Genomic DNA, 25,009 nt, shown 5'->3' with positions numbered 1-25,009 from the left:
ATGTGTGCCATCCTTTTGGTATCCCACACTCAGACCTGACAATGGGATGGGAGTCATGGTGTGATGGGAATGGGACAAAATGGGAACAAGGGGCAGAAGATGGGATGGGGAGTGATGGATGCATACAATGGGATGGGATGGGAATGCATAGAGCAGGATGGAACAGGTGGGGTGCAGTGGGTTGGGTCAGGACTGTAGAGGGTGGGGTGGAACGGAATAGAATGGAGTGGAACAGGGCTGTAGTGAGTGGAATGGAATAGAGGGGAATGGAGTGGTAGTGTAGAGGATGGGATGGGACTGTAAAGGATAAGATGGAATGGAAGGAATAGAACGGAATGGAATGGAGTAGAAATGAATAAGACAGGACTGTGGAATGGAATGGAATGGAATGGAATGGAATGGAATGGAATGGAATGGAATGGAATGGAATGGAATGGAATGGAATGGAATGGGAGCATGGAAGCTGGGATGGGACTGTAAAGAATAGGATGGAAAGGAGTTGACTGGAATGAGATGGAATGGAATGAGATGGGATAAGAATGTAGAGAATAGGATGGGATAGGACGGGATGGTATTGAATAGAATAATGGAATGGGATGGGACTGTAGAGAATGGAATGGAATGGAGTGGAATGGGATGGGACAAGGCTGTAGAGGACTGGAATGAGATAAGATGGGACTGTAGAAGATGGAGTGGGTGGCACTGGCCACCCTGTGTGGCGCACAAAGGGACCTGCATGCCCACCCTATCGCACACCGACCCCCACGGGGTGGGGGCAGGGCCCGGGGCCGCGCGCATTCACTGCCGTCCGGGGCCGCTTCCCCTTTAAGAGCTCAATTCCACGAGCGACCGCTGGGTGGGGCGCGCTCCTCGCCCTGCACCTCCCGCGCCGAGGGGCGGGACCTCGGGGGGCCGCGCCTCACAGCGCCCGCCCATTCCAATTCATCTTTCCGCCGAGGCCCCGCCCCTCTCCAGACTACTGTCCAATGAGCTCCACGCTCTCCGTCGCTAGGGGCGCCGGGTTGTCAGGGGGCGGAGCTGATTGGCCGGCAGGCCCCGCCCCGCGCGGCTGAGCGGCGGCAGCGGCGGCGGTGGCGCCAGAGCGCGAGCGTGGCGCGGCGGCGAGAGGAGCCGCGCGTGGCGCCGAGCTCGGGACTGCCCGGCGGGGCCGCCCGCACCGCCCCCCGCCATGGCCGCGGCCCGCCCGGGGGCCGCCCCGCCGCCGCCGCCGCTGCTCCCCCTCCTGCTGCTCCTGCTGCTGCCCGGCGGCCGCCGCGCCCTCGAGGGTGAGTACCGGCCGGGCGTGCCCGCCGCACCGGGGCCCGGGTACGGGCGCACGCACGCCCACGGCTGCTGCGTGTTCCGAGCCGGGAGGGCTGCGGGATTCGTATCGCTTTCAGTGGGAGCCGGCGCTGTGGGGCCGCCGGAGGAGTGTCCGTGCGCGGTGTCCGGCTCCATCCCTTCCCTGGTGGTTTAACCCCCCCGGTCCCGGCGCGGGGCCACGCGTGCCGCAGCCTCACGGAAGGAGGAGGGACCCCCTCTTGTCCCTGCTCGAATCGGTTTTCCTCCTCTCAGAGGCTCGCATCCCGCTCCCCGCGGTTCGCGGCCCCGCTCCGGGTTATAGGAATAGGGGGCCCGGCTGGGTTTTGTCTCGGCACGAAGTGTGCGCGGTGTCCGGTAACCGGCCCCGCTCCGTTAGGAGAGGCGGCAGAGGGGACCCCCCCCGGGAAGGAGCGTTCCTCAGTGCCCCGGGAGCGCGGGGCGGTCGCTGCCCGGCGGAGGGGCCGCCGCTTCGGTTTGCTCGGAGGTGTTTGTGCTCGTTCGGGGGCTCCGCTGCCCGCGGTGCGGTGCTGGGGCTGCGGGTCGGGGCTGCTGGAGCCGGAGCCCATCGCGCTGCGGTTCGGGAGGGAGCGTTTCCCCCGCGTTTGTGCTTTCTACAAAGTTTTGGGGGCGGCTGTTCCCAGTGTTGCCTCTCTCCCTTCCTCTCTTTCTCTGCCCGGTGGATTTTTTTTTTCTTCTTTATTTTGGCAGAAGGGTGGGGAAAAAGGAAAAAAAAAAAACACAACAGAAAAAACATCCTCCTTTGTAGGCTGTAGGAAGGCGAGCTGGGATTCTTGGCCTGCTCGGGCTGGGAAGCGGGAGTCGGGGCGAGGAGAAACCCGTCTGCCCAGCTCTCCTGGCACGAGGGCTGCGGGCACCAGTCTCTGTGTCCCCAGCCCCTCAGACCCCGTTTCCCATGGGCGGTTTGGGAATTGGAAAGGAAACAGCAGCGGCGTGCAGGGCACTGCAATGGGAGCATCTCCCAGTGCTGTCTGACCCGCTGGGGCTCAGCCTCTGCCCTGCTTCCCCGGGGGAGAAGTGCTGGATGGAGGGCAAACAACCAGCTCGTGCCAATGGGCCGCTGGGTTTTCTCTGCTTCCCAAGTGTGCAAAAGGGTCAGGGAGCAGATACGCTGCCCCAGGAGGTCAGGGCCCATCCAGGTGGACCGCTTCGGGGCCTGGATGGCACTGCATGGCATTTTTGGAGCTGGCCTTGAGTCCCTTGGGACTGTTTTTTGTATTATTTTTTTTCCCTCTTTTCCCCCTTGTTTTTGCTGTTGCCTTAGCTAGAGGGAAAGTTGCTGCAGTTCCTATCCCCACTGGTCTTCTTGGGGTCAGCCAGCTCCAGCACTTTGGCTGCACTGGGGCATTCTCAGCCACTCACAACGCTGCTTCCTGACAGACACGGAGCTCTGGAGCGTGCACGTTCAGTTGGATATTTTAGTGATGACCATAAATCTGGCATGGCCATAAATCTGTGCTCATGTCTTCCAGGCGACGGCAGCCCCCAGGTCCTGGCTGTCCCCCTCCAAGAGGTGACGGGCCGCTGCCTGGCCGGGAGGGCATAGTCCCAGCAGTACGGGGCTGGACCTGCTCCATCCTCGGGGGCACAGCATGGCATTGGGTTTCTTTACGAGGCCCCACGGGGGTGGGGGGAGCGGCGCTCGGCAGTGGCTCAGTGAGGGCTTTGTGCTGCTGAGGAGAAAATGGTTTCTCTCCAGATCCCGTAAGTGCGCTGGATTTGTTTGAAGTCACAATGTGTTTTTCTTCTCCGGTTCAGCAGTCCCTGGGCTGGCTGCAGAAGGAATGCTCTGTCCGGGGGCAACAGCGGATCCTTTCTCCGGTGCGGGGTCTGGAGCTGAGGAGTTGTCTCGGCAGGGCTGCGGGGCGATCGAGGCCATCACCACCCATTTAGGTTAAAGCCCTGGCAGGAGGGAGCTGGGAGCCATTGAGGATCTCTGTCCATCCCCACTGGGATGTGGCTGGGTTGGGGACACTTTTGGAGGAACATACCCCTACTGCCTTAGCTGCCTCTTTGGTCACAGGGCTCCGACTACACTGTGGGGTTTCCATGTGCTCTTCCACCAGCCCCAGCACAGAGGCTGCGTGCAGCCCGCAGGCTCTAGCAAAATACCCAAACCAGGATGATTTATGGGGGTTTTCTTCCTCTGACCCATCCCTGCCTTGCTCCCAGGCACCTCACGGGCTGACCACGCATCGTGAGCTGGAACCACCAGGTATTTTCTTGGCAGGGGCATCAGCTTTTCCTTTAATTACTTTATCGGTGGAGTGAGGCGGGGAAGCCAGCCCCACTGTTTTATTGATGCTCGGGGTACGGCTGTGAGAAAAGCAGGTTGCAGGGCTCCGTCACACTTGCTGGATTCATTCAGTCCCCAATTCCTCGCAAAAAGCTCTGTCTGTGGGAGCCGTGCTCCGAGTCGGGGAGGAGAAGGGCTCTCCTTTGTGTCAAGCAGAGCATGCGGCCAGTCGGGAGAGAGGGAACTCTGCAACCCTGCTTTGTCTGCAGCTCTGCCACAGGCCAGCACCCGGCCACGCTTTGGAGCCGTGTCCATCCACCCAGGCTTGGCGACGGGGAATAGCGGCCTCTGGTTTTTAAGGAATGAACCGAAACTCCTTGTTTTGTTATGATGACTTACTGCCAGAGATATTCGGGGAAACCAGTTGGTTGCATTTTCTTTCCGTGAGCCGTTTGCTGCTGCCTGCTCCAGGAGCAGGGGAGCTTGGTGTTTAATTAAAACAGCCCCAGCAACCTGAATCACAGACTTGCATGTTTTTAAAATTGTAGCTGTTCCTGTTGTGCTGAGTCAAACTGGTTTGTCGGGATCCAGCGTCTCCGCCTGGGAGCTGTGCTGGGGGAGGGTGTGGGGCTGCCGGCCGGGATCCCCCATGGGTGCAGAAGGAGGCAGCAGGGTGGGTGCACTGTGGGTCACAGGGACCTGTCCCCATCCCCGAGGGCTGTGCTGGAGCTGGTGGCTGCTGTCATTCCCTGCTCCCCCAGTGTGGGACCCAGGAGGAGCTGGTGACACTGTGGAGCAGGCATGTTCCCAAGCAGAGTGCTTTGGGAAGAGGGGAGCGTCCATGCGGTGACCCCACCGTGGGGATCAGGCCCCGTGCAGAAGCAGGTTGTGACCCTGGGGTGGGCTGCCATCTTGGAGGCTTGCTGTACTGCCATTCCCACACAGGAGGGATGGTCCCATTAAAGTTCTCACTTTGCCTTTTGTTGTTGTTGTTTTATGTATATCATCATCATTACTGTTGCTCAAAATCCAGGCCCGGGCTAGGGCTGGGCTCTCCCTGTGGCGGTGCCAGCTGTGGCCATCAGGGCGTGGGCCGTCCTCCCTCACCAACAGAGGCCCACAGAGCCTGGCAGCAGCACGGGGCAGGACGGGAGCCATTTTGTAGGCCTCGAGGCCTTGTCGTCCCTCCCTTGTCTTCCAACATTGCCCACCCTTCTCGGGGCTCAGCTCAGGGCCTTCATCCCCTTCCCTTCCACGGAGCTGAAGGGCCTCCTAGAGCTTGCTTCCCCTTGGCGAGGCGGGACGGAGCACGGCTCCGCATGGCCGCCCCTCTGAGGAGGAAGGGGAGCCATCTTGGGAAGAGGCCGGAGCTGCATGCCGCAGCCCCGCTCCCTGCACGCGTACCAGCACGTGGCTGCCCGGGGTCCGGGCAGGGGGCTGCTGTGGGGTTTTTCTTTTATTATTTTATTTTTGTACACTGCTAAGCTCTGCACAGCGCAGCCGAGGCCTGGTGTTTCGCACCCTGTTGACAAACACCTGTTTCCTGGCCCCCTCCCCAGGAATGCTCCTGGCATGGGGGACCCTGCGGGGGTTGCAGCCCCTCTGAGGGGACACTGTCCCTGCCGTCCCCCCCCCATCTCACAGAGCCATCCTCTGAGGGATTTCCCCTCCGGCATCAGCTGTGGGGGGATTTGGGCCTCCCTGTTCCTCTCCGAGGTGGGGCTTGGGGGCCTCCTCAGGACAAAATGTGTCCTGGGGAGGGGATGTCCCGTCCCCCCCCAGCCCCTCCTCCTCATCCCCAAGGTGCCCAGCAAGGGCCAGGGAGCAGGAGGGACCCCACGGGCCGGGGAGCAGGGAGGGGGCTCGCGGCATGCACGCACACACGGCGTGCGATCCAAGGCCTTTTTTATTAATGAGAAAATGTGCAGGGCTTGAACGATCGCCAGGAACAGATTTATTCTAGTTCCCCAGAAATTAAACTGAAATGAAGGAGCGAGTCAGCCCGGCCCGGCACCCCCTCCTGACTCTGTGCTTGTTTTAACTCTGGAAGAATCTGACTTCGGGGTGGGGGAGGCGGGGGGGAGGATATTTGGGTTTAAGCAGTTCCAGATGGGCTCGGTGCTCAAGGAAGCGAGCGGAGAACAGCGCGGAGATTTGGGTAACTGCCCCAGGCAGGAGAGAGGAGGGAAATCTTGGCAGGAACCCCTGCTCCGCGCTGCCTGGATGGGATGCAGCTTGGCAGCCAAGCCGCCCGTCTGTGGGGCGAACCTTTGTGTGTGCAATGAGTAACCTTTTTTGGGGAGGGGGTGTTTTTTAAATATCATTACTCTTTCCCTGGCCTCTTTCCAGAGGTACAACCTGGAAAAAAACAGAGCTGGGGGGGAAAGAGAGAGGTATTTCAGATTGCAGCCTGCTGTAAGCGATAGAGGCAGAACCATGACAGGGCTGTGCTGCCTGCCCAAACTCTATGGGATCTGAGGGATCTGCACCAGCCTGGTGGCCCCACAGGGGGGGGGCACTGCCACACAAAGCCATGGCCATGCTTTCCTCTCATCCCAGGGGTTGGAAACACAGGCTGGTTTGCTGCCTACGTCCTGGTTAATGGTATTCATGCCTTGAACAGGTCTGGCGTCTCTGGATCTGACGAGTTATTTCTGTGGCAGTGGAGAGCGGTTGCATAGCTGCTCCTGCTGGGACAGCGACCTATAAATCTCTCGTGCATGCAGGCCCACATGGGTACTGCCTGGTGCCATGCTGCTGACGTTGTCTGACGATGGCAGGGATGTGCCCATTCTGAGCAGGTAGCAGTTGTTGGAAGGCTGGCAGGGCCTCTGATGGGGCTTGGGACTTTTCCGTGGGATTCCTTGCCAGAGGGAAGATGCCTTTTCCCAAAGGAGAGGAAAAGCAGCAAGCACTGGGACACGTGCACCATGTGGGCAGGGAAAGCAGCTTGTTCTGACGAAGCTGACCCCGGCATGGTGTATTGGGCTCTGACATCCGAAATCCCCGTGGTATTAATAGAACAGTAATTGCAGCGCAGGGCTGGACTCGGGCAGCTGGCTCGTGGCCTCTCCCAGCATCAGCACGGCCATTCAGCAGGACCAGGGGCTGGCAACGGGACCTGGCAGAGCACAGGCTGCGTGTGTACAGGGCACAGCAGAGCACTCAGCGTGTGGCTGGAGGGCAGGGACCACTGTCCTGCTGCAAAAAAACCCATGTTCCAGGTACTGTGACTTGCAGGGTTTACACACAGTGCATGTGCCATGCAGTGCTGCAGCCCATCTTGGCACGGCTGTGCTTTGCAGTGGCAGAAATCTGCTGTGCCTGGCTTGACCTGCTGCGTGGATGCCTGTCCCTCCCCGCATCCCGGGTGCTGCCACTTGATCTGCTTTTCACAGTTGCAGAGCTGGCACCTGTCCTCTCTCACATGCTTCAGTCTGTCTCATGGCCATCAGGAAACAGCTCCTGGTGAGGAGCACGCGGCCGGAAAACCCTCTTCAGGCAGTCAGCGGGTGGGAGCCAAGCAGGGCTGGATGGAGGCAGCCCTCCATCCCCTGTGCTCACTGTCATCCCAGTACTGGCTCTGCCCATGGAGTAGGCGCCAGGTATTGGGGTCAGAGCAGGGGGAGATGCAGCCAGATGATGGCTCAGAGCCACGAGGATGTCTTCCTGGGTGAGTTATTACAGCCCGGTGCGGGCTGCTCTCACAGGTGTGGGGTTGGGAAACAGAGGGGGAGGATGCATCCTTCGGCTCTGCCGGGAGCTGACCATGGGACTGGGACCAGGCTGCCCTTCCTCAGTGGGGCAGGGACTGCTGCCCGTGTGTGGTGTGTACAAAGGGGCCTTAATCTCAGTTGGGGCCTCTGGGCCCTGTCATAATGCAGAAATAATGAGTCTATTATTAAGTGCCCACAGTACTTCTTCACTCCGGTGGCTCGCCTCCAGCAGCAGGCAGAACCTGCCCCGCTTGAAGTGGATGTGTCATCATTTGCCTCAGCAAATCCAATCCCCTTTGATCATGGGCCAAACGCCCTTGGCACAAAGGGCCACAGCTGTGATACAGGCCCCACTTTTTCTTTCCCCTCCTCTCTTCCCTTTGTTCCCAGCTCGTTGGCTCACCCTGGACCTGGGGTGAGCGTGCACTGGTGGGCGTGGGCTGATGGAGCCCTGCATCCCCCAGCAGCAGGATGGGGCACAAGGAGAAAGGATCACTGCAGTGCTTGAGGTTCCCCCCACTGCTGGGAGCAGGCTCAGCGTGAGGCTCGTTCCCAGCGTGGGTGGTGATAGGGAGTGCTCCAGCCCTCCCCTGGGGCTGAGCAAGCTGCCCTGGCCCCAGAGCCGTGGGTGGGACCCCGTGCAGTGCTGCATGTCTGAGACCCCAAGCATGCAGAGTGGTGGAAGCTGGGGAACCTGGGTTTTATCCCTGTGCAGTGTAACTGGCAGGGCTGCAGGCACCTTCTCCACGTTCCCTGAGCCCAAAGCCTCTGCTATGGGTGCACCAAGGGCTGTCCCTTGCCCAGGAGGAAGAGGATGACTGTGGGATCAGCTGAAACCTCCATCAGGGGAAAGCAGCACGCCCCAGGAAAGGCATCGGGGGTCTGACCTGATGCCTGGCGCCCTGTGTGGCTCCACTTTTGTGTACACGAAACGCTCGTCAGCGGGAAAAGTGCAACCTCAGGTTCTCTCCCACAGGCAGCTCTTTGTTCCCAGATAAAGGGCCCTGCACCAAAGGCCCTTTGTGCCGCTGCTTAGAACGGTGCTGGGATTAATTGTGCCGATAGGTGCTTGAATGGGGAGTGCACAAGGCCACCCGCTCCTGCCGTCATTATCTCAAAACTGAGGAGGAAATTAAAATGTACAGGAGATGCCCCTTTTGGTGGCTTTTTGACTAGCAGGCAGAGACTGGAGCTGCACGCAGATCCTGCTGACCCCAGCCAGCACCTCCGCTCCCAGCACCCTGATGGAGCCACTGCGGGTGGAATGGGATGGGATGGGATGGATGCTGGGGCTCAGCTCCTGGGCGCGATGGCGCGCGTGGCTCCCAGGGTGTTGCAGAACAGGTTCCCATGTTTGCAGCAGGGCTGCGTGGGTGTCTTTACTAACTTTGCTCCCTTGCCTTCTTCCAGGATGCTCTGGAGTGTGCTGGCTGCCTTCTCCCCGTCGGGGTGAGGAGCTGGCGTCGTACCCTGCTAGCACATCCTGATAAAGGCGGCAGTCCCCGCGTTCAAAGGGCGAGAACACTTAAATTGGAGCCGGTTGGTGGAGACGATTGAGTCTTCCCCAGCGGCTTCATCTTGAAAGAATTTTCCCTTCTGGCCCAGGCAGTGCTAAGTGCAAAGCCTGCCATCACTGCTGTGCATGTCTGCCGCCGAGCGGCACAAGCTGGGGGCTCTCAGGGCCTCTTCTAGTGAGCCTGGACGTTTCGCTGGCCACGGAGCATGCGTGTAGCATTCCTCAGCTTCTGAGTCCAAAGAGGTCCAGGTGAGCCCATGCAGGGCTTCACATGCCCCACAAGCTGCTGAGGACCCTGCAAGAGGGATGGGGGGGGCACGGGAATCATGTTAATTGCAGCTTGAGGTGCACAAAGGAGATTTGGCAAAGTGAGGAGGAGGCAGCCAGCACTAAGTGCACAGCCCCATCCGAGAAGTGAGGCTCTTTCCCTGCCCTTGGATCTGTCTCTGCCGTGGAAATCTTGCTTTGGTGTGGGGGTGGCTGTGGATTGCTGCGCTTGCCAAATCTTAGCAGGGATTGTGCTCTCCTGAGCTCCTCGGCCTGTCTGGAGGTAAGCAGAGGACAACTCCCCAGCAGTGATAAAGCAGGCCTGGGGGAGACTTCCCAAAGCTGCCGAAGCTGGGAGCCAAATTCCCGTTGACTAATGGAACCAAGCTGTCCTCGGCATGAGGGATTTGGAAGGTTTTGAGTCAAGCTTTAGTGGGCCTTGACACCATTCACATCTCTCCAAAGCACCTGCAGACCTGGGCTGAGCCAGGAGCGCTCCAGCACCATGGCAGCATGGTGTCCAAATCTGCCCAAATACCCCAGCCCTGGGTGCCAGTGTGTGCCCACTTGGTGAGGAGGTGCACTTTGAGTGCCCCAGTACTTGCTGCAGAGAGGCCACCAGTTCAGTGCCTCTGTGCTGAGAAATCATTGCAGCAGCTTTAAGGACACAGTGCAGCTCCAGCTGGGCCCAGTGTTCAGCCCTGGGGCCATCTGCTGCAATGTGGGCTGTGAGGAGAGGCCAGGGGGGACTGCTGACCCTGTCCAGCCCCACGGCTGCAGGAAACCCCGCTGCCCTCCACGCCTGGCCCCGTTTCCTTTAGCTGCGTTGCCCAGTTGTTTTATTCCTATTATTTTCCCTCCGTTCTCACCGTGTGGTTTATGTGGCTCTCGTGCCAGCAGGGCCGGCTCAGCCCTGTTGTTTTCTTTCCCCTCCTCGCTGTTCAGAGGGCAGATGCTGCCAAATGAGGATACAGCATGTCCCAGCCGCCTAGCACAGGGAAGGGCAGTGCCGGAGGGGATCTTTGATGCCGTGGGGTGTGGAGGCTGTGCAGGGGTTTCCCACACTCCTTGGGTAAATTTGAGAACCTGAGTGCTCACAGGACCCCCACGCCACATCCCCATCCTATCCTGGAGCCCTTGGCTGGGTGCATCCTGCGCCCCATTACAGCCTGGCTCTCCTCTCCAGGACTTGGCAGCCCCGCGCTGTCAGCACGCGCTTGGCTCTGCTCCGCCGCCGGCGCTGCGTTCCCGGCCCCCGCAGCACTGCTGTGCCCTTATTAGGGCAGCTGGCGCCCGGGGCCGGCCCTGGGAGCAGTGCGGGTGGCTCTGCTCCCCGTCCCCGGTGCAGCACAGGGTGCCTGGCATGGGATGGCTCATCCTTCACGCTGAGCGTGCTGCCCTGCCCCACTGCCTTGGGGCTGTGCCGGCACAGCCGTGGATGTCGCTCTGTGTTGCTGGCTGCTGCCCCCAGGGTGGGACGCAGGAGGAAGGAATCCTCCAGCCAGGATTCATCCCAAACCCCATAATGTGTGAACGCTTCCTTCCTCCTCCGTGCTTCCTCCTCAGCTGGGTCAGCCGGTGCTTTTCCTGAAGTGGAAGGGAAGAAGGTGGAATTGCTCCTTCGGCTGAGTCGCTGTGCTGGGGATGAGCGGGCTGTGAGCAAGCGATAGCTCCGTGCCCTTCATCCCTATGAGGGTTGGACAGTCTGCCCTTGGGGAGCTGTGCAGAGGGGAGCAAGGGCCATGCATGCATCCGCATGGGGGGAACATGCTTTGGGGCTGCTGACAGGAACCTGTGAGCACACTGGGTTGTGTTGCCCAGCTGTGGGGCTTTACTTGGTGCTTGCAGCCCTTTGCCCCCCAGCTCCCCTGGGCGGGATGAACCCAAGCCTCCAGCATCCCACCACTCTCCCAGCCCGGATAAGGCGGGGCATGGAGGGCGTAGCGTCACTCCCCATCGTTGCATTTCTCTCCCGGTTTTTGTGTGCGGCGGTGCTCACTCGGAGCTGCAGCTCTGCCTGGGATTAGCGACAGCTGCCTGCAATTGCAGCTCTTCCCAGACAAGCGTCTCGCTCCCCCAAGGCTGGGGCTGGGGCTGTTTGGGGAATGCTGTCGGGGTGGTTTGTCTTGTAGTCTGCTCCAGGAATGTTGGCCAGACGGTCAAATTCTTCTCCCCTCTTGTAAAATGAGTGATGTGGGGCGTCTCTGGGAGAGCAGCCTGCCAGTCCCTCCTCCTCTGGATAAACCTGCCTGGCCCGCACCGCCCTGCCATGGGAACAGGCCCTTTCAACCCCAGCCACAGTAAATACGTGCCCTGCCAAAGCGCAGGGGGAGGCACACAGGGGGCCAGGAGGTGGAGGGCTGGTGGCCGGGCTGGGGGTGGCAGCGTGTCCCCATGCCACCTGGCCGGCTGCTCCACGGGGACGCCTCGCTCTTCCTGTTCTGACAGCAGAGCAGAAATCTGGAGTCTGTCTGCGCCACTCCCCCTCCTCCCACCACGTCTCACCCCCCAAGTTGCTGTTTTCCACAGAAATGTCAGCCTAAGCTCTTTTCTCCCCCACTCCTCCTGTTTTTTTCCCTCGAATCTTGGCCTTCATCTCCAATTACTTTTCTCTTTCTTTCCTCTCTATCTTTAGAGACCCTGATGGACACGAAGTGGGTGACCTCGGAGTTGGCATGGACAACCCATCCAGAGACAGGGGTAAGTCTGGAGCCAGTCGCGCCCCCCATTGCTATGGGGTCCTTGGGGTCAGGGTCCCTTGCCCGCACTTTCCCTTCCCTCCCCTGCTTCTTTTGCTTTCTAAATCCCACAGCTCTGCTCTGACTCCCAGCCAGCGGAGCAGTGGTCCCTTGGTCACCTTGTGGAGGCTGGGGCAGGCAGAAGTGCTCCCTGTTATCTCCTGCCCTACCCGAGCCAGGGTCTGATGTGCTGATTCTCTCTTGCAGTGGGAAGAGGTCAGTGGTTACGATGAGGCCATGAACCCCATCCGCACGTACCAGGTGTGCAACGTGCGGGAGGCCAACCAGAACAACTGGCTTCGCACCAAGTTCATCCAGCGCCAGGACGTCCAGCGCGTCTACGTGGAGCTGAAATTCACCGTGCGGGACTGCAACAGCATCCCCAACATCCCTGGTTCCTGCAAAGAGACCTTCAACCTCTTCTATTATGAGTCGGATACGGATTCTGCCTCTGCCAGTAGCCCTTTCTGGATGGAGAACCCCTATATCAAAGTGGATACAATTGCTCCAGATGAGAGCTTCTCCAAACTGGAGTCCGGCCGCGTGAACACCAAGGTGCGCAGCTTTGGGCCGCTCTCCAAGAATGGCTTTTACCTGGCTTTCCAGGACCTGGGGGCCTGTATGTCCCTCATCTCCGTCCGGGCTTTCTACAAGAAATGTTCCAACACCATTGCTGGCTTTGCTATCTTCCCGGAGACCCTAACGGGGGCAGAGCCCACATCGCTGGTCATTGCCCCGGGCACCTGCATCCCCAATGCGGTGGAGGTGTCTGTGCCCCTGAAGCTGTACTGCAACGGTGACGGCGAGTGGATGGTGCCTGTGGGAGCGTGCACGTGTGCTTCTGGGTACGAGCCAGCCATGAAGGACACCCACTGCCAAGGTAAGGGCTTGGTGTGGTCACTCTCGGCTCACCTATCACACTGCATGTGTGCGCTCATGCAAAGGATGTGTTGAGCTAGGTCTCATTTTGGAGGCTCTGTGAGCCGAGATGGCTCCATAGGGATGGAGCATGGATCCTGTCTCAGGACTGGTCTGCGCTTTGTGTGTCTGGAAGCATTAAGTCTTTGTGGTCTGTACTGGCATAGCTTACTGGTGCCAAGCTGGGGAACATCTGCTGAGTGCTGAGATACGGAGCGTGCCTGCATGGCACGGACTGCAGTGCTGTGTAGCTCAGGGGATGTAGCAAGCTGTAATGCGTGTCCAACACTTTTGTCTCGTCCCCGCTGCCGACATTTCTGCTCTCCCTCCTGCAGTGTGTAACGGTGCAGGTGGTCGGGGTGAGTGCCTGCTCCCGGTGAGTGAGATTTCACACTGCCTGTGTGGAGGCATTCGAAACGCTGGCGGCGAGTGGGGCCCCGCTGAGCTGGCTGCAGGAGGCCCCCTGCCAGAGCCGCAGTCTTGCAGCGAGCCTTCCTTCCTTGGAAGGAAGGAGAGAGCATCCTGCCTGCAGATGAGTGCCACGGAGGGTTGGTGTTGCTGTTTCACCCCAGGCAGGGAATGTCAATTTGGAAAGACGGGTGTGGATAGGTGTAGTGCTCACTGTTGGGGTTACTGTGGCCCTGGGAGCTGCCTCCAGCACTCAGGACCCTGCCCTGGGGCAGGACTCCTCTGCTTCCCTTGAATGGAGGCACGGACAGCAGGGAGCCAGGGCTGGGTGCTGCATGCTCGCAGATGATGGGCTGCTTGGCACCAGGCTTTCACTCTTGGCAGGGGCAGTGGGATTTGGGATGTATATGTGACCATAGCGACTGCTTGTAGGGAGCTCATCCTCTGAGCACCATCGATCCTAGAACAGACAGCTGCCAGCCCCAGGCATCCACTGCTTGGTTTGTTTTGAGGTCCCTGCTCCTGAGGAGCTGGCTCCATATTACTTGGACTGGGAGATCCTACAGACCCTATAGGGTGTTCACTGTTCTCCTGCAGTGAGAGGGGCATGGGGTGCCACTTCACATCAGCACCCGTGGTCCCCCACTTGGAGGAGGCAGCAAAGGTGATACTGCACACTACATCCCTCCCGAGGGGGGGCCAGGAGAGGAGCCTCATCCTTCCCCCATCCTCCAGCCTATGGGCAGCACTTCTGTTTTATTCCCCACGAGCCTCTGCTTCTGGCACCAGGAAGCCACAGACATGACCCCATCCAGCACCCATCCCCTGCCCTTCTCTGGGTGGAAATGGCATCCACACGTTTCTCCGGGAAACTCGCACCACGTTCGTACGATCACATTTTCCACCATATGACCGTGTTTTAAGTGGAAACAGCTGAGGAAGGGCTCGCATAACCCAGCTCCATTTTCTGCTCTTTGTTGGCTGCTTCGTTGCCGCATTTCAGCTTTTATTCCCCCGTTTTGCAGCTCACAGCTCACCCTAGCAATACCCCTGCGAGTAGCTGGTGCATGGAGGGAGCAGGGCAGAGCCCCCGTGCCGTGTTGTACCACGTCCCAGCACTGCTGCTGGGATCGCGGAGCTCGGAGAGCTGCGAGGTGCCAGATGGCATTTTAATAAATAACAATACTGCGTTAGCGCTTAGATGGGATAAGCCCTGTTGTAAATCTCCCCCGTTCCCCAGCCTTTCCGTGGCCTTTGAAGCTCTCCTCCTCCTCCTCTTTATCTGCATCCAGCGCTGGGATTAGGCTCCGCATTCAGACCTGTGACAATACGCCTTGGATCCCGGTCCCGCGGGATGAGCCCGGCTGAAGGCAGCTCCTTGGGCACGCTTTGTCATGCGAGCTGCGAGGCTGGGATCTGCCGCTCTGCTCGGGAGTTGCCACAGCATTGATTTGGCATCTCATTCTCAGCCTCATTATCTTTATTTAATTAGCACACGGCCCTTCTGGGGGTTGTGCCACTTCCCACACGCTTCGTGCAGAAATGTGCGGAGGCAGTGCTCGCGGGAGCGCAGCCCATGGCCGTGGTGGGACCTGGGGGACATGTACCCCCATCTCCTCTCACTCCGCGGTGCCCCGCGTCACTTTGGGGCTTCATACACGGAGCTCACAGGCTGGCAGTGGGATTTCCCAGTGACCCGTGAGGTCCCGGTGCTCCACGAGAGCGCTGCCCACCGAGCTCCAACCCCTTCCTTCGAGTCCCCTCCTGCCATACAGGGTGTGCACGGCAGTGCTGCTGCCTATTTGGGTGCTGTCAGCGGGTGATAGCAGGTCAGGCCACGGCCAAAGTGTGGGGTTTGTCAAAATGCGTTTTCCTCGTGCTCAGTGACTAATGGGAACATCACCGTGAATTAAACAAAAAAAAAAAAACAAAAACGCCAAGCCAGCACTGCACTCCCCAACTGTTTGCAGCTTTGCATTGCAACACGGGGTTGCTGCATGAAAACCAGGAAGTGAAACTGCCTTCTATTAATTGGCCAGGATTACAGATCAAAGGCGGTGCAGGCAGAGCAGCGCTGGCGTGCGGAGCCGGGCAGCTCCACAATGGGCTGCTTGTACCACGGCACGGAGATCTGCCGTCCTGCCCGTGACCCGCTGCAGCTCCAGGGGCACTTTGCTCATTGAAAATTCCTCCTTTAAAAAAAATAAATTACAGAAAGGCACACAAAAAATATCATTTTGCCACCTCTTACTCAGATGCCACTGCTCAAACCCCAAAGGGATCTTCCCTTCCTCTGCCCTTCAAGTTTATTCCATTCATTTCTGGACTGCACAAGTGTAAAAATATTTCTACCCAAAGGGTGTTTTAAAGGAAAAATCAAGTGCCTTTTAAGAGAGGCTTAAAAGAAGAGCCACCACCTCGCCAGGGGCTGGGCTGCTTGCACAGCTCCCATCCACCTGCAGCCACTTACAGAATAGCAAAGGGAGCGAGCAGTGTAGGTCCGTAAAGCACACATCATCCTGGGCAGAGCTGATAGCTGCCTGCAGGGAAGGACGGAGCTGCTGGGCAGAGGGATGCAAGAGGTGTCTTTTATCTGTACTCGAGACCTTCTGCTTCACTCCTGCAGGGAGGGAAGTATCTGGGAGGGGAAAGCAGTGGGACGGGGAAGCAGCTGAGGGGTTAAGTTGGGGCAATTCGGAGCCACTCTATGGGAGGGGACCACAGGTTTCGGGGGATGCTCAGTGTGTGGTTCCCCCATTCCATCCAGTCATCACTGAGGTGAGTCACCGTGCTCTTGATGGTGGTTTTGTCTCTGTGTTTTTCGGCTCCCTCCCTTGGATTTCGCTCACAGGGGTGGGGACAGCACGGGGAAAGAGTGCAGGAGCAGCAGTGCAGGATTCGACTGCGGGACTGATGTGCACCAGGAGGATCAACTCCCTGTGCAATTCTCCCCCGTTGCTGGGCTGCAGCTCCCTCCTGCCATCCAGCAGCCCCTCTGCAGATCTCTGCTCGCTTCCCTGACCCATTATCCCGTGGCTGTCAGCAGCTGTCATGTTCTCCCCGGCAGTGGCCACAGCCCAGCACCAGGAGATGTGATCTGTTTGCAGAGGTTGGGGGCTGCTATTTGATTTGAGGACACTTCAGCAGGAAAAAAAGGGCAGATGCAGAGCTCCGGGTGGGAGTGAGGAGCTCAGCCTAGCTGCTTCATGCAGGAGGAGATGACACAGATCCACGGGGACCTGGGATCAGCTTTCAGCTCAGTTACGGCTTCAAACGTGGCTGAGAGCTGTCACGCTGCCACTGAGGTCCTTATGCTCTGATTTATTAAACAGAGTTGGATGCTCCAGCGTGGTAGTGCAGCTGGGCCTCACCTCCCAGCCTGCTTTTCCCCTTCTCAAATGGGTGGCAGCGAGGCTTACACCACAAGGAGAAGGAGGCAAGGAGGAAGGTCTCTGAGAGGAGCGAGGCGGCTGTGGGCTCATCAACCCAGGGCCTGGCTGTGTGCTGGTGCTCTCCCAGCCTGTGCTTGGCCTTTCCTTTCCACGCAATCACTGCTCCGGTTTCACCCCTCTGTTGTTTCAGGGGGGTTTGTCCCCCACAGATCCGGGCTCTTGTCCATAACCAAAGCATGTTTGGCAGCTCTCAGAGCCCAGAGTGTTCCTGTCCAAGAGGTTTCAGTCATCTCTCATTCCTCAGCAATCTGGTTCCTGATGTGTGAAGCTGCATCCACCCAGTTTTAACTGCCTGCAACTGTGGCTGGGCTGGGCCAGTGCATGCTGGGGCTGCTCCAGCACCTTGGGCTGCTCCCTTCGTATCTCAGGGGGATGGAGCACTGCCTTCATCCCTTCCTTTAGGATGATTCCTTTTGGGCTGCGCAGAATGGGCTAAACATGAGTTTCTAAAGGGTGGGTGCAGAGATCTAAAGGGTAGGTCAGCTCAGCGAGCCAGGCTGTGGGGTCCATCCTGTTCTCTCTGAAGGGCTCTGGACATGGAGTTAGGGTGGATCCGGTTCCTGTGGTGCCCAGGAGCAATGACCCACAGCACCCCGGTGCCGGAAAGCTTCCATGCAGGGTGTCAGGAGATGGCTCATAGCAGGAAACTTCCACTCAGTGCAGCCCTGTGAAGCAAGGAGAAGCTCCTTGTGTTTAGGGTGATGTCATCGGGCAGGCACGGGGCAGGAGTTTCCACTTCATGGACTGCCAGTATGGCTGCATGACCCAGGGCCAGACAGATAGGGCTGTGAGGGTCTCACTGATGTGGGTGTGGGGCAGGAGACCTCATGGGCCCCATGCTGGGAGGGTTCCACACCCCAGTTGTCACAGGGCCGCACTAAATGAGGCTATTTCGAGGCACGGGGTGGTTTCCCAACGCTGTTCTGCTCCTCGGTCTGAATGCTGTTAATCCTTTCACGTGCCCCTCGTTAGGGCTGAGTGCCTGCAGTGTGAGTGGGGCCAGCTCCAGGGCTCCTCCAGCAAGCATCGGAAGCAGTGGCAGGAATGTTGTAATCTGGCTCGGCACACAGCGCTGGAGCTGGCTCGGAGGTGCCACCACCGCAGGCTGAGAAGTGGCTCAAGTGGCTGGGGTGGGGGATTTGGGGTGGGGTGGGCACTTCAGGGTGACAGGGGCCTCCCACAGGGGATGGCAGGCTGGGCTGAGTACTTCCATCCCTGATCTGCATCACCAAGAATGGAGCACGGCGCAGTGGGAACCCATGAAGCAACGCCAGGTGCCCTTCATTAATGTGGATTCACTCTCCCTTCCTCCAGCATGCGGCCCAGGAACGTTCAAATCCAAGCAGGGAGAGGGCCCCTGCTCCCCCTGCCCTCCCAACAGCCGCACCACCTCAGGAGCAGCCACGGTCTGCATATGTCGCAGCGGCTTCTTCCGAGCAGACACGGACCCCGCAGACAGCGCCTGCACCAGTGAGTGCCGTGCGGGTGGGAGGGGGTTGTGGGTGGGAGGAACCGTGGGGCAGCCATCCCTGACCCTCTCCCCCCACCCCACGCCTCCCCAGGTGTGCCCTCAGCCCCACGCAGCGTCATCTCCAACGTGAATGAGACGTCATTGGTGCTGGAGTGGAGCGAGCCGCAGGACGCGGGCGGGCGGGACGACCTGCTCTACAACGTCATCTGCAAGAAGTGCAGCGTGGAGCGGCGGCTGTGCACGCGCTGCGACGACAACGTGGAGTTCGTGCCGCGCCAGCTGGGCCTCACCGAGCGACGCATCTACATCAGCAACCTGATGGCCCACACCCAGTACACCTTTGAGATCCAGGCGGTGAATGGCATCTCCAGCAAGAGCCCCTACCCTCCGCATTTTGCCTCCGTCAACATCACCACTAACCAGGCTGGTCAGTGCCACCCTGCATCACTGTTTCTAATCCCCTGGGTGAATTTTCCTCTCTATTTAAACACACGTCCTTGGAGAGCATGGGATTTAAACACATGCGGGCAGGGAAGGGCGGGCTTGGCAGGTGCTCTGGAGAGCTCCTAGACCCACCCCAGAGAGATGCTGTGCCTGCTGCGAAGGGAGGAGGAAGGCGATGTGATTTCTCCCCCCATGGGCCCTGGTAGGCTCAGCATGAGTCCAAGCATATGCAGACAGCTGAGTGCTGTGCCATTCACTCCTTCCTCCTCTCCTGGCCCAGCTCCAGCATGCTGGTAATCTCCTGCCATTGTGCTCTGATCTGAGTTCACAAGTCTCACCGGTGGGGTGGAGTGTAGAGCTCCCTGTTGGGGGATGAGCAGAGGGAGCCCTGCTTTGGGTCTGCAGCGTGTCCTTCCTTGGACCAGTTTGCAACCATGCATAGGATGAAGTGTCAGCTCGGTGCTCTTTCTGAGCAACCCTTTGGTCCCTCGTCGTCTTGGCTGTGAGACTGCATCTCCTCCAAAGGCAGCCCCAAAGCTTTTCAGCCTTTTCACTGAGCAGGTCCTGGTTTCCTCAGAGGTCCGTTCTGTGCACAGCCTGTCTAAGTGCCAGCACCAGCACAGCCTCATTTTTCTCTTTCCCTCTCCTAGCCCCATCTGCTGTGCCCACCATGCACCTGCACAGCAGCACCGGTAACAGCATGACGCTGTCATGGACTCCCCCAGAGCGGCCCAACGGCATCATTCTCGACTACGAGATCAAGTACTCTGAGAAGGTAAAGCAGAGCATCCCTTCCCTCTCCCCGTCTGCCCATCGGGCCCACAGTGACGGGGGGACACGTCACAGAGGTGACACCTGCGTGTCTCTCTTACAGCAAGGCCAGGGCGATGGCATTGCCAACACTGTCACCAGCCAGAAGAACTCGGTGCGACTGGACGGGCTGAAGGCCAACGCCCGCTACATGGTGCAGGTCCGTGCACGCACGGTGGCTGGATATGGCCGCTACAGCCTCCCCTCCGAGTTCCAGACGACTGCAGAGGATGGTAGGTACCAGGACTGGACAGCCCTCCTCCATACGCCTCCTCCCCAGCCTGACTTTGATTCCTGTTTCTCCCTGTGCCAGGCTCCACCGGCAAAACTTTTCAGGAGCTGCCTCTCATCGTGGGTTCGGCCACCGCGGGACTGCTGTTTGTCATCGTGGTGGTCATCATCGCCATCGTCTGCTTCAGGTAGTGGCTTTGCAGGGAGTGGGGGTCTGGAGTGAGGCGGGGGGGGTCAGCTATGTCTGAAGGCAGAGTTCCGATCTGAGAGCAGAGGGCTGGACCTGCTGCACAGGGGTCCTGCTGCTGGAGGAGGAACTGTGGCTTTGGCTGCCCATGCTGGGATTTGGAAGCTGGCAGTGAATGTCTTTGCCCCATCAGGAAAGGGATGGTTACTGAACAACTCCTCTCGTCTCCTTTGGGCAGGAAGCAGCGCAACAGCACAGATCCCGAGTACACAGAGAAGCTGCAGCAATATGGTGAGTGTGAGCCCAGCCTGAGTCCTGAGTCCTGCCCCACACACAAGCAAAGGTGTGGCCTTTGCTACCTGAGGACCATGTCAGGCTGATGCAGCATGCCATCCATGTTGTATCCCCCTTGGTGATGATTCCTCTGCCCTTGCAGTTACTCCTGGGATGAAGGTCTACATTGACCCCTTCACGTATGAAGACCCCAATGAAGCTGTCCGGGAATTCGCCAAAGAGATCGATATCTCCTGCGTCAAAATTGAGGAGGTCATTGGAGCAGGCAAGTCCCAGGGCTGGGCACGGCCACTGCTGAGACCACCACCTGTCCCCAGCTGCCTGCTCAGCCCCTTCTCACCCACAGGGGAGTTTGGTGAGGTGTGCCGCGGGCGTCTGAAGCTGCCTGGCCGCCGTGAGATCTTTGTGGCCATCAAGACACTGAAGGTGGGCTACACGGAGCGGCAGCGGCGAGACTTCCTGAGCGAGGCCAGCATCATGGGCCAGTTTGACCACCCCAACATCATCCACCTGGAGGGCGTGGTGACCAAGAGCCGCCCTGTCATGATCATCACGGAGTTCATGGAGAACTGTGCCCTCGATTCCTTCCTCCGGGTGAGCATTCTGTCCCGCCCTGTGCTTCTCCTTCCCTCTGTATGGTCATACTGACATCCCCAGGGCTAAGCTGTGCATAGACATCTCTGGGTGAGGGAACCAGGATGGGAAGAAGGGTGGTGGTGGCACACAGAGAGCCCTCCTCAGTCCGTTCAGGTTGTTTAAACCCCTCTGATCTCTCTCCTGGCAGCTGAATGATGGGCAGTTCACAGTCATCCAGCTGGTGGGGATGCTGCGAGGCATCGCTGCCGGCATGAAGTATCTCTCAGAGATGAACTACGTGCACCGGGACCTGGCTGCCCGCAACATCCTGGTCAACAGCAACTTGGTCTGCAAAGTGTCCGACTTCGGGCTCTCCCGCTTTTTGGAGGATGATCCGGCCGACCCCACCTATACCAGCTCCCTGGTATGGGATGCTCATGGGAGATCTGCAGATCTGGGGAAGGGAGGACAGAGCAGGTGTGCGCTGTATAACAGCTGTGTATCCCTGCAGGGAGGCAAGATCCCCATCAGGTGGACAGCTCCTGAGGCCATCGCCTACCGCAAATTCACGTCAGCCAGTGACGTGTGGAGCTACGGCATCGTCATGTGGGAAGTGATGTCCTACGGGGAGCGACCCTACTGGGACATGTCCAACCAAGATGTAAGTGCTCAGCCAAGAGTGGGGAGCTTGGTGTCACCAGCGGGGACCTAGCACGCTCACAGACGCTTCTGTGCGCCTCTCCCTGCAGGTGATCAACGCGGTGGAGCAGGATTACCGCCTGCCACCCCCCATGGACTGCCCCACAGCTCTGCACCAGCTAATGCTGGACTGCTGGGTGCGGGACCGCAACCTGCGGCCCAAGTTTGCACAGATTGTCAACACGCTGGACAAGCTGATCCGCAACGCTGCCAGCCTGAAGGTCATCGCCAGCGTCCAGTCTGGGTCAGTGGCATTCCCCAGTCCTTGGGAACACAGAGGCATTTAGGGCTGGAGACATGAGATAGCAGGGATAACGCATCTCTGTGCTTCCTCCGCAACCCCTGCTCCCTGTTGCCTATGGCTCTCTTGCCTTGCAGTGTCTCCCAGCCACTCCTGGACCGCACCGTGCCCGATTACACCACATTCACCACCGTGGGAGACTGGCTGGATGCCATCAAAATGGGACGGTACAAGGAGAACTTCGTCAACGCCGGCTTCGCCTCCTTTGACCTGGTGGCACAGATGACAGCAGAGTGAGTCCCTGCTTGTGGGACTGGGGCGAGTGGTCCTGTGTGGGGTTACCCTATGGGGTTAAGGTCTGGGAATGAGCATCCAGTGATAAAGGTGGTGTTAGAGGGATGCAGTGAAGGTGGGATCCCTTGGTGCCAGCTAGATGGGGCAGGGCCGGTTGGTACTGCAGTGGGCAGATCACTAATCCGTCAGCTTCTCCTTGCAGGGACCTGCTGAGGATAGGGGTGACACTAGCAGGGCACCAGAAGAAGATCCTGAGCAGCATTCAGGACATGAGGCTGCAGATGAACCAGACGCTGCCGGTTCAGGTTTGACCGCAGGGGACTCTGCCTTGGAACGGACCGAGGGAACCTGCCAACCAGGTTCTGTTTGCGGTGCAGCCCGGCTTCCCGATTTCCCCTTCCCGTGGCGCTCCTCTGCCTCGGACGCTCGCCGGGGACAGGCTGGGCCGGGCCACCCTTCCCTGGATCGGAGACACTCGTGCCGAGGGAGCCCGGCTTTTCGTCCCGTGTCCCGCAGTGGCGAGGCAGCGACGCAGTCTTCATATTGAAGATGGATTATGGGATGGAGATGGCGCATCCCGCTTCCCGCCCTGTCTCAGTGCTCATCAGTTTGAAGAGATGTTCTGCTTGGATTTCTTTACACCCCGTTTTCCCCCCTCGAGTCCTCACTTCCCCCCATCCCTGAGGCCACAGACTGTTGACCCGTCCGCTGAGTCCGTCAGACGCTCCGAAGCCTTCCCCGAGCCCGGTCCCCGTGTGGAAACGGCACCAGGGACGGGGCTACGGCCCCAGACAATCACTCCTCCCCTCCGCACGGGGGTCCTCACTGGGACGTGTCTGAAGGGGAAAGGCTCTGCTCCCTTTTTGGCTTTGCACGCCAGAACCCGAGCCCCGTGAGATTTACTATGCAGGGAGTTAGGCAAAAAAATAATAATAATAATAATAATAGAGAGAGATATATAAAAAAAAAAAAGAGGGTGCAGAAAGGGGACCCTCTTGGTTCTCGTGGCCGGCTCTGGACCGCAGAGTGAGGCCGTCAGCACGTTTGCACAGGGACCCTCCAGCCCCCGAAGCGGGGCCGGGAGCGGGGCCGGGGCCACACGGAGGCCTGGCCTCCCCCAGCCTCCTGTTTTATGCAGAAGGAGCGGGTGCCGCTCCTGCCACACGCTGTGATTGCTGCCAAAAGACTCACTCACCTTCCTCTGACTTCACTGCAGCCCGCTTCCTCCGTGCTGAGGGCGAGACTCCCAGCGTGCGTGAGTGTGCGTGAGTGTGTGCGTGTGTGCGTGAGTGCTGGCCGGCAGGACTGTGCGAGGCAATGGGCAGAATAAAGGCAATAAGAATTTTATCGGCGTTTCCTTTGCTCGATCGCTCTCACTGCACCGGCACGGGGCTGCTGCCTCCACCGCTGCCCATGGCTGCAGGTACCCACGTCCCTGTGTGCCCCTAACCTTTGCTGTAACACCGATGCTCCCACGGGTGCCTGTAGGTGCTGATGTGTGCCAGCAGGAAGGTGCCAGGCAGATTGGTGCCGGCCCTGTGCTCCCCCATGGGGTACTCGGGGTTGGAGGAGATGGGTCTCAGAGCACAGCCGGCCCTGAAGCTCCTTCTGGAGCTGCTGATAGTGCTTTATCCCATTCCCTCCTTGTGTTGAACCCGACCTGTGGGACCGCAGCCCAGTGAGTGCAAAGCGAGCGAGGCCAGCCCTGACCCCACAGCGCCCGGGGAGCACGGCACGCCGCAGGGCTCTGCCGCAGCCTGCTTTTCCCACCGCGCATGGGAGTGTTGCAACTGCCTCCGTGAGTCACAGATGCCAAACGGGAGCTGCTGAGCTGGGTGTGAACTCACCCGCTGCTGCAAAGTGCATGGCAAGGGAAGGATCCGGGGCTGCCCCCATGGGGTCCCCGTGCTCTCGGCCCCTCAAGCATCCCTCCCCAGGGTTCTGATCCTGCTCCATATCCCGGACCACACTTGCTCCACCGGCAGTGCAATGGGCTGAGGAGGTGCTCCCCATGGGGTGCCCCCCTCCCTGCCAGGCACTGTAAAGCAGGTGCTGTTTTTCCCCTTTCCTCAATGCTCAACTGCCCTTGGGTTTCTCATTAACCCCATCCTCCTCCGCAGGGAACAGCAAACAGCAGGAGGGCAGCACAGCAACGAGTGAAGGGCTCTGCACCACCTCCCCCAGCCCTGGGGCTCCATGTGCCCTGCTCCATCCCTGCAGGGGGGACCCCGGAGCCCTGCTGCCCACAGCAGCCCCCACTGCTTGCTTCTCGCTTGGCTTTGCTGCTTTCGGGGCAGTTCTGCTCATGGGGTTTGCTCCCGGGGTGTTGCATCCCACGCTGTGCTCGCCGCCTCCCTTCATACAAATGCGTACAGAGAGAAAGAAAGGTGCGTTTAAGGGGAATGAAAGCAAAGGCGACCACCGGCAGCAGCATGGATTGATGCGAGCGTGCGTTTGTACAAATCTTTTTTAACAAAAAGTTTTTTTGTTTTTTTTTAAGATTTTTTTTTCTTTTTTCTTTTTTCTTTTTTTTTCAATTAAATTATTGAAGGAATTTTATGGAGCTCTGTGATGCCCGCGTGGTTCTTGTGGGGTTGGGGCGGTGGGTTGCGGGTCTGTGACAGCCCCGTGGGGATGCCCCACAGCACCACTGTGGGTGCACTGTGGGGGAGTGGGGGAAGTGATGGGGATGGGGTGGCCCTGGAGGGACATAGTGGGGCTGAGCCATGCTTGTGCCCTCCCTGCACTCAGCGCTCCCCTCTCTCTGCCCTTCTAAAGAGCCTTTTGTGCTGCTGGGGTCTTTCCCCCCCCTTTCCCCCCCCCCTCCTTTTAATTCCTAACCAGGAGATTAAGGGAAGACAAAGGCTCCGATTGTTCCCCACTCTGTGGAGATCTGGAAAGTTCCGAGAGGGGGGAACCGTCTCTTTCCAGATGCACTGGTGGAAGGGGGGACACGCGGCCCAGGTGGAGGGGTTTGGCTGAGGGGGAGGGGGAGGAACGCTGTGGTGGCACCAGGGTTTGGGTCCCACTGGATGGAAACTGCCACTGCGGGTGGTGTGCTGGCAGCCCCATGAGCAGGACCCTTCCTCTGTCCCTGGGGAGCAGCTTTGGGGGCACCCAGCCAGGGCGGGAGCACTGAGCCTCTCCCTGCAAGGAGGAGGAGAAGGAGA

General features: G+C 59.1%; 1 protein-coding gene across 3 annotated transcripts; it reads left to right on the top strand.

The window, feature by feature from the left end:
• The first annotated feature begins 1,147 nt into the window (after positions 1-1,147).
• EPHB3 (EPH receptor B3) lies at positions 1,148-23,186 on the top strand. 3 transcript variants are annotated; one of them, XM_065747911.1, is made up of 16 exons: positions 1,149-1,286; positions 11,712-11,776; positions 12,022-12,694; positions 17,907-18,062; positions 18,155-18,490; positions 19,158-19,282; positions 19,382-19,550; positions 19,631-19,736; positions 19,929-20,026; positions 20,172-20,294; positions 20,376-20,623; positions 20,814-21,029; positions 21,117-21,266; positions 21,355-21,548; positions 21,683-21,838; positions 22,042-23,186. In XM_065747911.1, the coding sequence occupies exons 1-16, from the start codon at positions 1,190-1,192 to the stop codon at positions 22,148-22,150; spliced, it is 3,021 nt and encodes a 1,006-aa protein (XP_065603983.1). In that variant the 5' UTR covers positions 1,149-1,189; the 3' UTR covers positions 22,151-23,186. The 3 variants fall into 3 exon arrangements, with proteins under 3 accessions (XP_065603981.1, XP_065603983.1, XP_065603984.1); XM_065747912.1 differs by having other exon boundaries at positions 1,150-1,286; positions 19,974-20,026; XM_065747909.1 differs by having other exon boundaries at positions 1,148-1,286; positions 19,158-19,550; positions 19,974-20,026.
• Positions 23,187-25,009: the final 1,823 nt, after the last annotated feature.

Source organism: Cyrtonyx montezumae, unplaced genomic scaffold (assembly GCF_038088225.1).
Source record: "Cyrtonyx montezumae isolate F1298 unplaced genomic scaffold, pur_monq_1.0 scaffold_5, whole genome shotgun sequence".
Taxonomy (NCBI): domain Eukaryota; kingdom Metazoa; phylum Chordata; class Aves; order Galliformes; family Odontophoridae; genus Cyrtonyx; species Cyrtonyx montezumae.
Note: the sequence above shows the minus strand (reverse complement) of the source record. Positions and strands in the feature narration are given on the sequence as shown.